General features: G+C 43.5%; 1 protein-coding gene across 4 annotated transcripts; it reads right to left on the minus strand.

Annotated features, from left to right (window-relative positions):
* Nucleotides 1-370: 370 nt before the first annotated feature.
* RAD1 (RAD1 checkpoint DNA exonuclease) lies at nt 371-13034 on the minus strand. 4 transcript variants are annotated; one of them, XM_036308607.1, is made up of 7 exons: nt 12885-13032; nt 12217-12461; nt 10663-10771; nt 8180-8438; nt 7382-7480; nt 6875-7058; nt 371-513 (listed from the first exon to the last, which is right to left on the minus strand). In XM_036308607.1, exons 2-6 carry the CDS (start codon nt 12409-12411, stop codon nt 6875-6877), a joined length of 846 nt encoding a protein of 281 aa, XP_036164500.1. In that variant the 5' UTR covers nt 12412-12461; nt 12885-13032; the 3' UTR covers nt 371-513. The 4 variants fall into 4 exon arrangements, with proteins under 4 accessions (XP_036164500.1, XP_036164499.1, XP_036164498.1 ...); XM_036308606.1 differs by lacking the exon at nt 371-513 and adding an exon at nt 4769-5391; XM_036308605.1 differs by lacking the exon at nt 371-513 and having other exon boundaries at nt 5970-7058; nt 12885-13031.
* Nucleotides 13035-13036: the final 2 nt, after the last annotated feature.

A 13036-nucleotide genomic window follows, 5' to 3' on the forward strand; every position in this document is an offset into this window, starting at 1 on the left:
GTCAAGGACTGGTCTTTAGGGAGAAAACCAGACCAGCACAGCAGGTCAGACTTGAGGCCCTCGGGCCACGTGCCTCGTTTATTTGGCCCGTGTTAGCCTTTGAGTTTGACATGCTTGCTCTAGTACCATTTCCCGAGGCCTTTTAGAAGAGCTGGCATTTTAGAGGTATGGTCTCCTGGGGAAATAGCCGCCTCAGACTGAATTCAGCCCTCAGGCTCTGCAAGGCAGCGACTGGGTGCGGGAAGGAGGAAGAGGAGGCCAGAACCTTATAAATAACGTGCACTAACCGTCGTCTCCTGGCAGAAAGAGGAAACCTCTGTTCAAGGCAGCCGCCGATAAAGCCAACCTCGCCGGTAACAGAAACCCTGGGCCACACGTGTATCTGTCAGCATTGAGCGCAGCGGCGGATCAAAGCAGAGCTCAGGACGCCAGGGAAAGGAGGTCTCTGCAGCAGCCGCCGCAGCAGCGTTACGCGTGAAATGGCCCAGAGCTGTTGGAAACCAGGGACCGGATCTGTAATTTGAGGGACAGCAGTATGTTTTTAGACACACGCTTTCTTGGGTTAGTTTCTTTTCACTGAGACTCCATTTCCTTCCATTTCCCTTTTTCTAACTCTAATTCCATTCCTTTCAGTTCTCTCCCTCTCTCTCTCTCTCTCTCTTAGACATTCTACAATAACTAAGTAGTTTATTGGTGAATATTTGAATATACTATTTGAAAGTATTTTTAACCAAAACCTGTTTGAGGTCAGCAAAACAGCTTTGTTTAATCTTAAACACCTGCCCTGATCTGATTTACTAAAGTCATCCAATGTTAGTCATACAGGGCTTTCGATTCTTAACCATGAAGAAGCTAGGGACGGGAGAGATCAGCTTGTTCAAGGTCAGCCTGGTGATTACAAAGCCGACTCCCTCGATCACACAGATGAATACTCTTCCCATCCCACTGTACTGACCCCACAAAACTGAATTAAATACACTGTTTTAGGAAAGAAATGCTCATGGAGATTGTTTAAAAAAACACACTCTTAGCCCCTGAACAAGTAAGTGTGTATCTAGAACAGTGGTTCTCAACCTTCCTAATGCTGTGACCCTTTAATACAGTTCTTCATGTTGTGGTGACCCCCAACCATAAAATTATTTTCGTTGCTACTTCATAACTGTAATTTTGCTACTGTTATGAATCGTAATGTAAATATCTGATATGCAGGATGTATTTTCATTGTTACAAATTGAACATAATTAAAGCATAGTGATGAATCACAAAAACAATATGTGATTATATATGTGTTTTTCCGATGGTCTTAGGCGACCCCTGTGAAAGGGTCATTTGACCCCCAAAGGGGTCGCGACCCACAGGTTGAGAAACGCTGATCTAGAAGAAGAAAAATTGGCAATCTCGAATTATGACCTTTACGTTTTTTGTGTGTGTTCAGGGACAAAGGAGAAATCAGATTCCTTTGCGGTGACACTATAAAAACTTGTATTTCTCCCGTTCCAGCCTTTCTCTGTTACCTAGGCTGACTTAATAGAGCTGGAAGTCCCTGTGTCTTTGGGGATCCAAATGTCACTTTTGTTCACTCAGTGTTTATCTAACCACATTTTGGTATTTCATTTAAGAAATTTATTTCAGTCACTTGTTCAGTCTGTAAAACCTAATAGTCAGTCAGCACCCAGGGCATAGCGCTGAGCAGTGTTCCGCTGTGGCGGAAGCACAACGCACTAATTCACCAATGGCTCTCCCTTCGCTACTTCCCAGAATGCTCTAGGCTTGGCCTCCAGGACCCAGGTCTCGGTTGCAGCCGGGCTGAAGGGCGCTTATTCCATGGACCTTCTGGCAGAGCCCAGTACGTCACACTAATTGCATCCTTGCCTCTTCCTACCCAGAACATTCTGAGTGGTTTCCATTTTCACAGATCCAGTTGAAAATGAAGTTTCAACAATAACTGTGATGAAAAACAAAGTACCAGAGAAAGTGGCCATTCAGATTCCATTTTGGGTGGCACTAAATTTTTTAAAAATATATTTTATTAATTTTTTACAGAGAGGAAGGGAGAAGGATAGAGAGTTAGAAACATCGATCAGCTGCCTCCTGCAAACTCCCCACTGGGGATGTGCCCACAACCAAGGTGCATGCCCTTGACCGGAATCGAACCTGGGACCCTTGAGTCCACAGGCTGATGCTCTATCCATTGAGCCAAATTGGTTTGGGCATGGAGTCCCCACTTTTAAGAAGCCACATGAGAATGCTCAGTACACTACAACCTAATGTAAACTTGCATTCTCACTGGGAAAACTAGATGGGAACCGAGTTACTTTCCGTCCACTCAGTGGAATGAGCAACCTGGATAATCCAATTGCCGGAGTCCAACCCCAGCAGGTCCAGGGGTCCCCAAAGGTGTAGACGGAGTTGGCGAAGAAGGAAGGACACGGAGACAGTGTTCAGTTGATCAGCAGCCTAGCCAGGATCTCCAGCCAGGATCTCCAGCCAAGTTCTGGTCTGGATCTCCAGCGAAGTTCTGCTTAGGATCTCCAGCCAGGTTCTGTATCCATGTTGTCTTGCTAGGTTCTCCAGCCAGGTTCTCCAGGTTCTCCAGCCAGATTCAGTCACCAGGTTCTAGTCAGGTTCTCTTGCCCATTTCTGTAGTCAGGTTCAGTCCAGGATCTTTTGCCATGTTCTCTTGCTAGGTTCTGTCTCTAGGTTCTGAGGCCAGTTTCTGTCCAGGATCTTTTGCCATGTTCTCTCCAGCGAAGTTCTTCTGTCTCTAGAGAACGTTCTGTGTAGGTTCTGTGCCTAGGTTCTGTCTCTCTTGGTTCCGTATACTAAGTTCTGTGTCTTGCTGTCTTATTACATCTGTATTTATACCAGTTGATTCAATCCTATCAATCTCTATTACAAAGGTTAGGGCGTTTCTTATCTCCATTCCAGGGAGTAAAGATTATGTAGCTTAAGCATGATTGTTCATAGTTAAAGTGATTAATTACCCACCTGGCACTAGTTAAGAGGTTTTATTCCCTCCCTAACTTCAGGGGAAAATCCCTACCTGGGGAAACAACCTTTCTCAGAGAGGAGACCTTGGTTAAAACACATAGTGCCAAGAAGGTGAGCAAACATATTAAGAACAGTATGCCATATATGCCAGGTCCCTTGAAACAGCAAGCATGGACCGGCTCCCGGCATCCAATCTAATCTCTGATGTTTCTAACTGGCTGAGTCAATGTTGTCACACACAACTCTTACATTCTTCTCAATCAGCTATTGGCACTGACATTTTTAAGGTCATGAGCGTTAGCTATTTTCCTATAATCTCGGTGCCAAATTAGAAACAAAACAAAACAAAAACCAAGCCCAGATCAGACTGTTCCACACACTGGTTTTAATAGACACTTGTTAGCAACCTGTCCTGTGCTGTGAAGCCCTTCTCTGTTTCCATTCACTCACCACAGTCCAGGAAAGGCCCACTTAAGGTGAACTTGATAATATTCCAGGGAGGACACTGTCCTACACCGTCAACAAGAAGCAACCAGAAATCCTTGGACAACATGATAAGAAGCAAGATCTTTTAGGGGCAAGCATCGGGTACGAGGCCTGAGGTACAGGCTAGCAAGCATGTCAAACTGGAGGCCCGTGGGCCACATGCCTCATTTATTTGGCCCATGTTAGCCTTTGAGTTTGTCATGCTTGGGCTACAGGCTTCACTACATCCTTATCCCCTTTTCCTGCAAGGATGGGGAACTACTCTGAAATAATTTACTAAGTTCACATACCCTGAATACTTGTAGTTTTACCAATGAGAGTCACTCCTAATATCTACTAGATTGATCAACAAACTACTAATTTCAAAAGGAAAACCTACTTCAAACATTTGCTCTGTTAACTATCCAAGCCTCTGGCGGTGACGGATCCATGGCACCAGGATCACCTGGAGTAGCTGCCTGTGGCGTTTCTGGTCAGAGCACAGCTGTCCAGTCCTGGAGCAGGAAGTCCATGGCAGAGCTGCCAACTGCTGCGGGGAGCATGTAAGCTGACACGGGTACAAAACCGCATCCAATACATAACTGGGAAAAGGGGAAGACTATGCCATTTCCCAATTTCTCAGGACCCCAAAGGTTTTGTTTCGGGCAGGGAGCAGGCACAGGCAATGTGGGGCAGTACAGGGAAGGGGCAGGCATAGGCAGTGTGGAGGTGGGACAGGGAAGGGGCGCAGGGAAGATGTGCTGGGCAGTCACTGTGACTAACTCCTACTAGGATTACTTGATGACACCACAGAAATCCCAGGGCTTCTTATAAAATGATTGTGTTACTTATTTTTATTATAAAAAGTAGAATTTAACAAATGATTTTTATTATTTTGAATCATTTTATCTACCAGAGGCCCGGTGCACAAATTCGTGCACGGGTTGGGGGTCTGGCCAGCCCTCTGGCCAGGGGGAGGGGCCGTGGGCTGAAGGCCCTGCCCCTTGGTTGAACTCCCAGTTGAGGGGGCAATTTGCATATTAACCTTTTATTATATAGGATTCTGGGTGTAAGTACATTATGAAATAGGGAATAAGCATATTAAAAATGGAAAAACAGTACTGACCCATTCATGATAAGCACAATTTTACTGAAACGGAAATGAAATAAACTTTAAAAAGGCAAAACTAAAGGTCTTAAAAGTAAGATTATGTTCTTCTCTATCTGATGTGAATTTTTAGTCACAGAGCTTCCTGCTGACTGAGGAAGTGCTCTTTCATAGGAGCTAGAACGAAGTTAAACGAGCCAATTCCTAGGTCACATAGAACACACATATAGGGAAGTCTTTATTATGTCAGTAGTACCTCAATGTTAGCGATTTAAAAAAGAATCAAATTCATTAGCTTCTACATTCTAAATAGCTAAAGATAGACGTAGCTAAAATAAGTCTTAAATGTGCAAAAATGCCAATCTCTTATTAAACCAGTTTATATTTTAAATTCTTCATAGGTTCAACTTTTAAAAAAACACTAGACCAAAATAAATTCAGAGCTAAATAATGGGCATTAAGTAGTGACTAATAAGATGCTAAACAATAATCTGAAAGTGGAAGTTCTTTCATCATCTAATATTTACTGAATGCCCGTTATATGCTGGGCACCTTTCTAGTGACATACCAGTGAACAAAAATCAAACATAATCCCACTGTTTTCAATTTAAAGGGAAACTGTAGTCCTTGACATGTTGATTGATGAAACAGTTTCATAATTATGTTTGTTTGTTGATTTCAGAGAGGAAGGGAGAGGGAGAGAGATAGAAACACCAATGATGAGAGTGTCATTGATTGGCTGCCTCCTGCACATCCGCTACTGGATATCAAGCCCGCAATCCAGGCGCGTGAATTATGTTTTAATTTGTTCTGTTCTTGGTGTTTATCTAAACAAAAAATATTTGGACATTTAGATTTATTCACTTCCTTCTTGAACACATACTATTCTTTACAAAACTCCAACTTCTTTTGTGCCTACCTGCCAGGCATGCTGAGATTGCCTGGGGGACGTGTTAGCTGGTGCATGCTCACCCTGGGCTCAATACAGACTGGAAATGTGTCTGGGAACAGTGCGTACAGCTGTCCACGGGGGCCTTTCTCTGAAGTGCTTGGCTCCAATTCTCTCCAAACCAATCTCCCAGATGCTGTGTGGCCCATTTTAAAGGATGGCGTTCCAAATATACCCTCCAGTCTTGGTGAATATTATTTAGTGGTTCTCAACCATCAATAGGAGGGGCCACTTTTATTTGGGGGGAGGATGGTCATAACGACAGCCTTAGTAGGTCAGGACCAGGGAGGCTAGATGAATCCTGCAGTGGGATGAGTTTTTCCCCATGAAGAACCATCCCACCCAAAAGGCCAATCAATGGTGCCTTCCCACTGACACACACGAAGCTGTTGTTGCCTGGTACAGAAACTTCATTTTAGATATGTGTTTTTTCCTACTAGAAAACAGGTCGGATAATTTCAGTATTATACTTTATTAAATATCTACATCCCACAAAATTATTTCATTGTGAATTACTCAAGAAATACAAAATCACGCAATGGCTTGCTCCACCTTGGTTTGGTTGAGAAACGCTTACAGGGAAATAGAAGGAATTATAAAGTACTCACTGCAGGACTCACTATACTGGGCAGTTTGGAGAACAAGAAAACCTCTAACTCTGAAGACTGTTTTATATCTTATTCATATCTTCAAAATGAATACTTTAAAAATAAGTCATATATTCAGACTTGTTTGGTGATGCCTAAGTTTCAGAAAGTTTGTGGAGAAATCACAAAAAAAAGCAATCACTTCAATGTAATCAAATGCTTTTTTTTTAAAGTATTCTTTCACATAGTGGCTCTCAAACTTTGGCATACATCAGAATTTCTGGAGTTAGGGGCTTGCTTTGCTGGGCAACTCGCAGTTTTTGACAAGTTTCTAGGTGATGCTGATGGTGCTGGTCTGGGCGTAGCCCTTTAAGAACCACTGCTTTAAGATATATTCTCCAGAATTCAAACTAATAAGCAATACTCATATGCCTTTGCTTTTTCTAATAAATAAATAAAAGAACATTTCACATATGGCTCCATCAAACTTTAAATTTTCAGCCTTTTGAAATGTCCTACTTAAATAGAATATATAACTTATTCATCATGGCTCATAATAATTCCTATGAGTTCAAAAAACAGGACCACAGGATAGTCCAGTACTGGGTCATCTGTGACTACAAGAAACATCTACTTCCACAGTGACTTAGGCACAGGGATCTTGCTCCAGTCTCCTCCATGCCTCTTCCGTTTGGGAAATGCAGTATGAAATCATAAGAATGAGAATGACCTATTGTGAATGTCGACATAAAATGTCACAGTGCACAGTCGTACTTAAGATTCTGAATCAGGAACTTCTTCATCAGGGCAGCAGTAATACTCCACAAAACATATCTGTCCATCTTCATTCCTAATCATATACTGTAACGAGAGGAAGCCTCGGTTATCTGTCCGAATAGACACCTTGCATGACAGGACCAATGCCTTCGTAGAGGGCTTCAGTAAAGAAATCTTGTATCTGTAGGAGAGTAAATAAACACCTGTTATTTGGACGCATGTCCAACTGTGCTCAGAACTCCCAGAAAAGAACAAAAGTTAGCCAACAACTACCAAGTAGCAAATACAATAAAATCTAATACCTAGTCAATTTGCTAATGTTTTCTCTTCATTAAAAATAATTTCATCCACTATAACCCCAAATCCCCAAGTAAACCCAGAACCTACTGATCATTTTTTAAAAATACTACACTTTTTTTCAACAGATGGAAAGTTTTAAAACTTTTTAAAAATTTATTTAATAGAAATTTGGTATTTTACCACCTCTTCATCACCAGAACTGACCTGTTAACTTGGGTTTCGTTACAATTAAAGGATTCCATCAAATCAGAATCTTTGGGATAGTCAAGGTGGGAGCTTCCTGCATTCCCAAAAGTAGATAACCTACAGTAGAAAAGGAGGAAGTCATTTATTCATTGGTCCAACAGTAAGCCACACCAGGATCCAAGTACAGAAGACACTTCCTTAAGAAGCGCATTCAGGTCTCCACCACGGAATCATTTCCCACAGCGGAGATGAAAGACAACCAGGAACCTTCCAGCTGCCCATGCTGAGCGAGATCATATAGGTGGGGACCCTCTGAAATACTCTGTTTACTAGTAAGTGCCTGGAATTTTAATTCATATCACTGTTTAAGTAGGGTTCCACTGATTTGCATTTTGGTTAATATTTTAACAGATCTTGAGCCAAATATTTAACTACCTAATGCCATGAGAGAGGCCTTCAGTTCTTCTAAAGTAGATATTTAAAACCCTTTACTCATTAATATTCTGACATTATTTCTACAACAGTTTAAGTAGTACAACAATGAAAAGACCACTAGTTTTTAAAGTAGGAGACCAAGCTACTCATCTAGAAACCAACATTGCCTAACTATGCAGCCATGAAGATTAACTCGTGAGTTAATTTTCCCGATCTTAAGTGCCCTGATCAATAAAAGTATGGGAAAGGAGTAAAAGCTCGCTAAAGTGCTGAAAATTCTAGGACCCTGGATAACACTCTATGTAAGTCCTACATCCTTAGCAAACGTGTAAACAGGAAGGAGTAAAGGACATTGGCTGTAAGTGCATTGCCTTTAAGTACCTGAAATAAGGCTTGTCAGGAGACATGGTGATCTGCAGGACCTCACTCGTCATATCCAATTCGGAAAATGCTTCACGGAGCCCCTCTGACTGCAGAATAATTTTGTTAATCACATTGGTGCTGCAGAAATCAAAATCCAGAGTTTCCTCAGGCTCCTGGGTATTGATTTTACAGACGGTCACCACTCCTCCTTCTTCCAGAAATAGCATCAAGGGGCAACCATAACCTTGGTAACACATTCGAAGTGCGGTTAAATTCCCTGCAATGGAAACGCATCACACTTTGGACTTAGCTGTAATCCTCTGGGTTCAGGTTTTTGTCAAATGACACATAAGGCTCCTCAAGAACACTTTATCCTGCCCAATCTCCAGCATAAATGTGTATCTCTATAAGAAAGGATCACATCTTTCCTGATGTACATGCTGTCATCAGCGAGTTCCAAACATAATTGCAGGAAAATTGGGAACAAAGTGTAATGTAACTCTGAAATCCTTTTCCAGCTTGGCAGAACACCTCCGAAATACCTTCTTGATTACATGTACACACAATTTCAGGACGGAGAGTACATGGTCTGATACTGCAAGTCACAGAGTTGTTGCAGAATAGACCATGCTGTTTCTTGAAGGTCTAATTTGTACAACAGTGGATTGCGTTGATATTATCTGTACTAAATGCCAGTGTATTCACTATAAGCAAGCATGTCAAACTCTCAGCTGGCAGGCCACCAGTTTGACGTGCTTGACTTTAAGGATCCTTCCGATCTTTTCTTTTGGGAGACATTTTTACATTTTTCCAAAATTTCAAGATCAAATTGGGAGAAAAAGAGAGGATGATTCATGGTGGTTAGGGTTTTAACACTGCAAACCATTAGACAGAGAGGGGTATGACAGGACACTCTAGCTCCTCTAGCTTCCTGAAAGATGGAGGGCCACAGTGAGGAAGGGGGGAAGGCAGATGCTTTTATGAAAAACCAGCTGCATTAAAAAAATGTAACGAATGCCCTAGCCAGTTTGGGCCTTGGCCTGCGGACCAAAGGGTCCTGGGTTCAATTCCGGCCAAGGACATGTACCTAGGTTACAGGCTCCTCCGCTGTCCCGGCCCTGGTCAGGGCTCGTGCAGGGGGCAACCAATCCACGTGTTTCTCTCACATCGATATTTCTGTCTTTCCCTCTCTCTAAAATTCAATGGAAAAATATCCTCAGGTGAGGATTAAAAAAAGAATATGTATAATTAACAATGGAAGTGTCAGTATAAAATTAAAGTATATTTTCTAGAGAATCATAACTGAATTTTCTCGAGTTAATCTCAATTCCTTTCTTATGAAATAAAATCATTCTTCTGGGAATTCCCTGTAGTTTTACTAGTATATCCATAGCAACCAAATTCCCTATTCATAAAACAATCCCTAAACAAATAAAACAAATATTTTAAAGAAAAGCATTTAGGAAAATAGACAATTTATAAACAGGAGTTAATGGGAGAAAAGGGAAAACATTTTGAATGCAGTACACTGAGATTCAGGAGAATTGGTTTCTATTTTTCTCTACCACTAACTGTAATTCTGGACAAGTTAGGGAAGAGAAGCAAATAAAACATTTCACAAATGTTAAAGACAATTAAGACAAGTTCAAGTCTTCTTTTGGTTAGTTCAAATTTAATGTGCTGCTGAAACGAGCACTAGTTCAAATTTAAAAGCTTTTAAGTTGAAAAAAGATGAATGTAAATACTTTTGCAAATATGAAAAGAACCATAAGCACACTTTCTATTAATACTATAAAAAGTCAGAATCCATGATTGTCACCATTGAAAAATGAATTGGCAATTCATTTTCTAAAGAAATGCTGATAGTACTTGAACCGCGTCCAGCACAGCCAGGTTCAGTGAGCCTGAGGAGGGATGGTGAAGGATTCAAGACAGACAGAGAGAATCCAGCTGGGGCTACCGGATCTCCTGAGCCTGGATGAGGACACAGAGACAGCGTCTGCAAGCCGAAGCTTTATTTTACAGTCAGAGCACACAAAGCAAAACAAGGGAAGTGGTCAGCACAGTTTACAATGGTTTTGGGAGTTTCACTTGTTTTGGCAGCACTTGCTGCACCTCCCACAGCCCATTAGCTACCTAGGAAGGAACGAAAGAGGACTAGAAGGTTAAGCCAGAGCCCTCTAAACTGGGTCTTGTTTGTGGCCCTGCAACAGGTCAGTCCCAGGCTTGACCCTATAGCCGCTCCCTACAAGTACAGTGGGGCCTTGACTTACGAGTGTCCCGACTAACGAGCTTTTTGAGATGCCAGCTGTCTCTCCGCAGATTTTTTGCATTGAGTTGATAGGGTAATTTGAGTTAACGAGCTCCTTAAGGAGCTCGGTCTCCGAATGAATTAAACTCGTAAGTCAAGGCCCAAATGTACTTATATTCTAATAACGTTTCCTGGCCATTCTATGTCCAGAAAAATAGTTAATTATTATAATGATAATTAAATGGTTCACCTGGCATAGGACTTGATCCAAAAATAGATAAGCAGTCTAAAAGGACAGTTAAATTAATTCGGAAAGTAACAGGCTCTTCCTGAACTTTAAACTCTTGAAATATTCCAGCCTATGAAAAAAAGTAAACATGAAAAAATAAGTATACTTAAGAATGAGACCTCACATAAGGTTCTAGATTTCACTTTAATGTTTTTTAAAAAATATTATGCTAACCCCATGAAAATAATTTCTGATTATCAATCAACACATCTTAAGCTTTTTCAACTATCATCCATTAGAATAACATTAGTCAAGCCCTAGCTGGTTTGGCTCAGTGGATAGAGCATCAGCCTGCAAACTGAAGGGTCCTGGGATCGATTCTAGTTAACCGCACATGCCTGGGTTGCGGGCTGGATCCCCAGCAGGGGGCGTGCAGGAGGCAGCCAATCAATGATTCTCTCTCATCATTGATGTTTCTATCTCTCTTTCCCTCTCCCTTCTTCTCTGAAATCAATAAAAATATATTTAAAAAAAAAGAATAGCCCTGACCGGTTTGGCTCAGTGGATAGAGCGTCAGCCTGCAGACTCAAGGGTCCCAGGTTCGATTCCAGTCAAGGCCATATACCTTGGTTGCAGGCACATACCCAGTAGGGAGTGTGCAGGAGGCAGCTGATCGATGTTTCTCTCTCATTGATGTTTCTAACTCTCTATCCCTCTCCCTTCCTCTCTGTAAAAATCAATAAAATATATTAAAAAAAGAAAAGTGGATTTATTTAAAAATAAAATAAAATAAAAATAAAAGAACAACACTAGTCAATAGTTAACGGTATAACAGGGATTTAGGTCCATGCAACACTTCATCTAGTTTCTTGGATCTAAACTATCCCCCACAGGAGTCTCCAGTCTCCTTTTTGGAGCCATCAATACAGCTAAGGTCACCTGGAAAGTTGCCAAACAATCTGATAATGCATGGGTAACAGTTTTCAATTTCTTTTGAGAACAAGAACCATGTCTCATTTATCCCTGAAGTCATACTATGCACTGAGGTGTTCAAAAACACGCTCAATTAAATCTGAATCTGAACCATACAGATGCAACTTTGTAAGAACAAATACGTTACATGATAACCAATGAAAGGGAAACTAGTTTTTAATAAGGGAACTAGTGGTACAGAGCACACACTCTGCAAACAAGTGTTCTGGGTTCCCATCCCAACTCGGCCGCCTGCAAGCTCCGGGACTGCCGGCCACGCACCTAAGCTGCGCCTCAGTGTCCACATACGTAACATGGGAATAGCAGCCCACCTCACAGGACCATTGCCAGGATTAGACGAGTTCAATATAGAAAACACGCACAAGAGTGCGTGGACTCTTAATAAATCGTGGACATAGTAGCTTTAACCATTATCTCTGTAAAACACGGGGGAAAGAATTTGTAACCGAGAGAAAAAAACAAAAACGCCCAACGAACGCCCTGCTGTTTTCCAGCTTCGATGACGTCCGCCAGAGCCTTGGGGTTCATTGAACTGGGCGCGGCGTACCCACGGCACCGGCTCGGCGCTGTCCCCGGACCTACCTGGATGAACGCATTCGCCTGCACGCACTTCGCATTTTCCACCGTCACCTTGATGCCATTTTTGGTGGCGAAACAGGTGGCGTGATCCCGGAAATGAATGGCCTTCAGGACCGTGGAGAGGTTCCTCACGTTGTCGAGGCTGGCCACCAGGCTGCAGCCGCCGTCGTCGGGGACCCGCTGGCTGACGAGGGGCATCGTCCGGCGCCGCACCGGCTCCCGCACCTGCTCCCGGGGGCCCGCAGCACCTGGGGGGCCCGCAAGACCCGTCAACGCCGGCGCGACCCCCCGCGGCCGCCGCTGCACCGGGGTGGGGCGGGGGGCTGCACCCCATCCCTGCCACCCAACCGCCACTGTGACTGGCGGGAAGTGCCGGACGGCTCCCTGGTCTCTGGTAAGAGGACATTAATACACGAAAGGTTGTGAATCGGGAAAATAGGTAACCGGTAAGGTAACAGCTCTCACGGCCAGGTTCGCCACGTCGAACCGGGGCCAAGCATCCCCACCGAGTCGGTGTGAGCTGCCCGGCGACGGGCCCCGATTTCTCAGAGGACCCCCCCCCTTGAGTCCCAGGCAACTCGACTCCCCAGCCCGCCGCGGGGGGATGGAGGGGGCCGGGGCATCTGCTCACTGGCCCCGGGATCCCCGGGTCCCAGGCGCGGAAACCGTACCTTAGCGGTGGGGTCCGGACGCCTGGGAGCCTTTCCCAGGTCACCGGGTAGGCGAGGTGCAGCTCCCGGGGAAACGGGGAGGAAGTGGACCGGCTCCCGCCACAGCTTTCAGACCGCCGGGCCGTCTCGGCCACCGTCACCATAGAGCTGGG

The sequence above is a fragment of the Myotis myotis genome, unplaced genomic scaffold (assembly GCF_014108235.1).
Source record: "Myotis myotis isolate mMyoMyo1 unplaced genomic scaffold, mMyoMyo1.p scaffold_m19_p_5, whole genome shotgun sequence".
Classification (NCBI taxonomy): Eukaryota; Metazoa; Chordata; class Mammalia; order Chiroptera; family Vespertilionidae; genus Myotis; species Myotis myotis.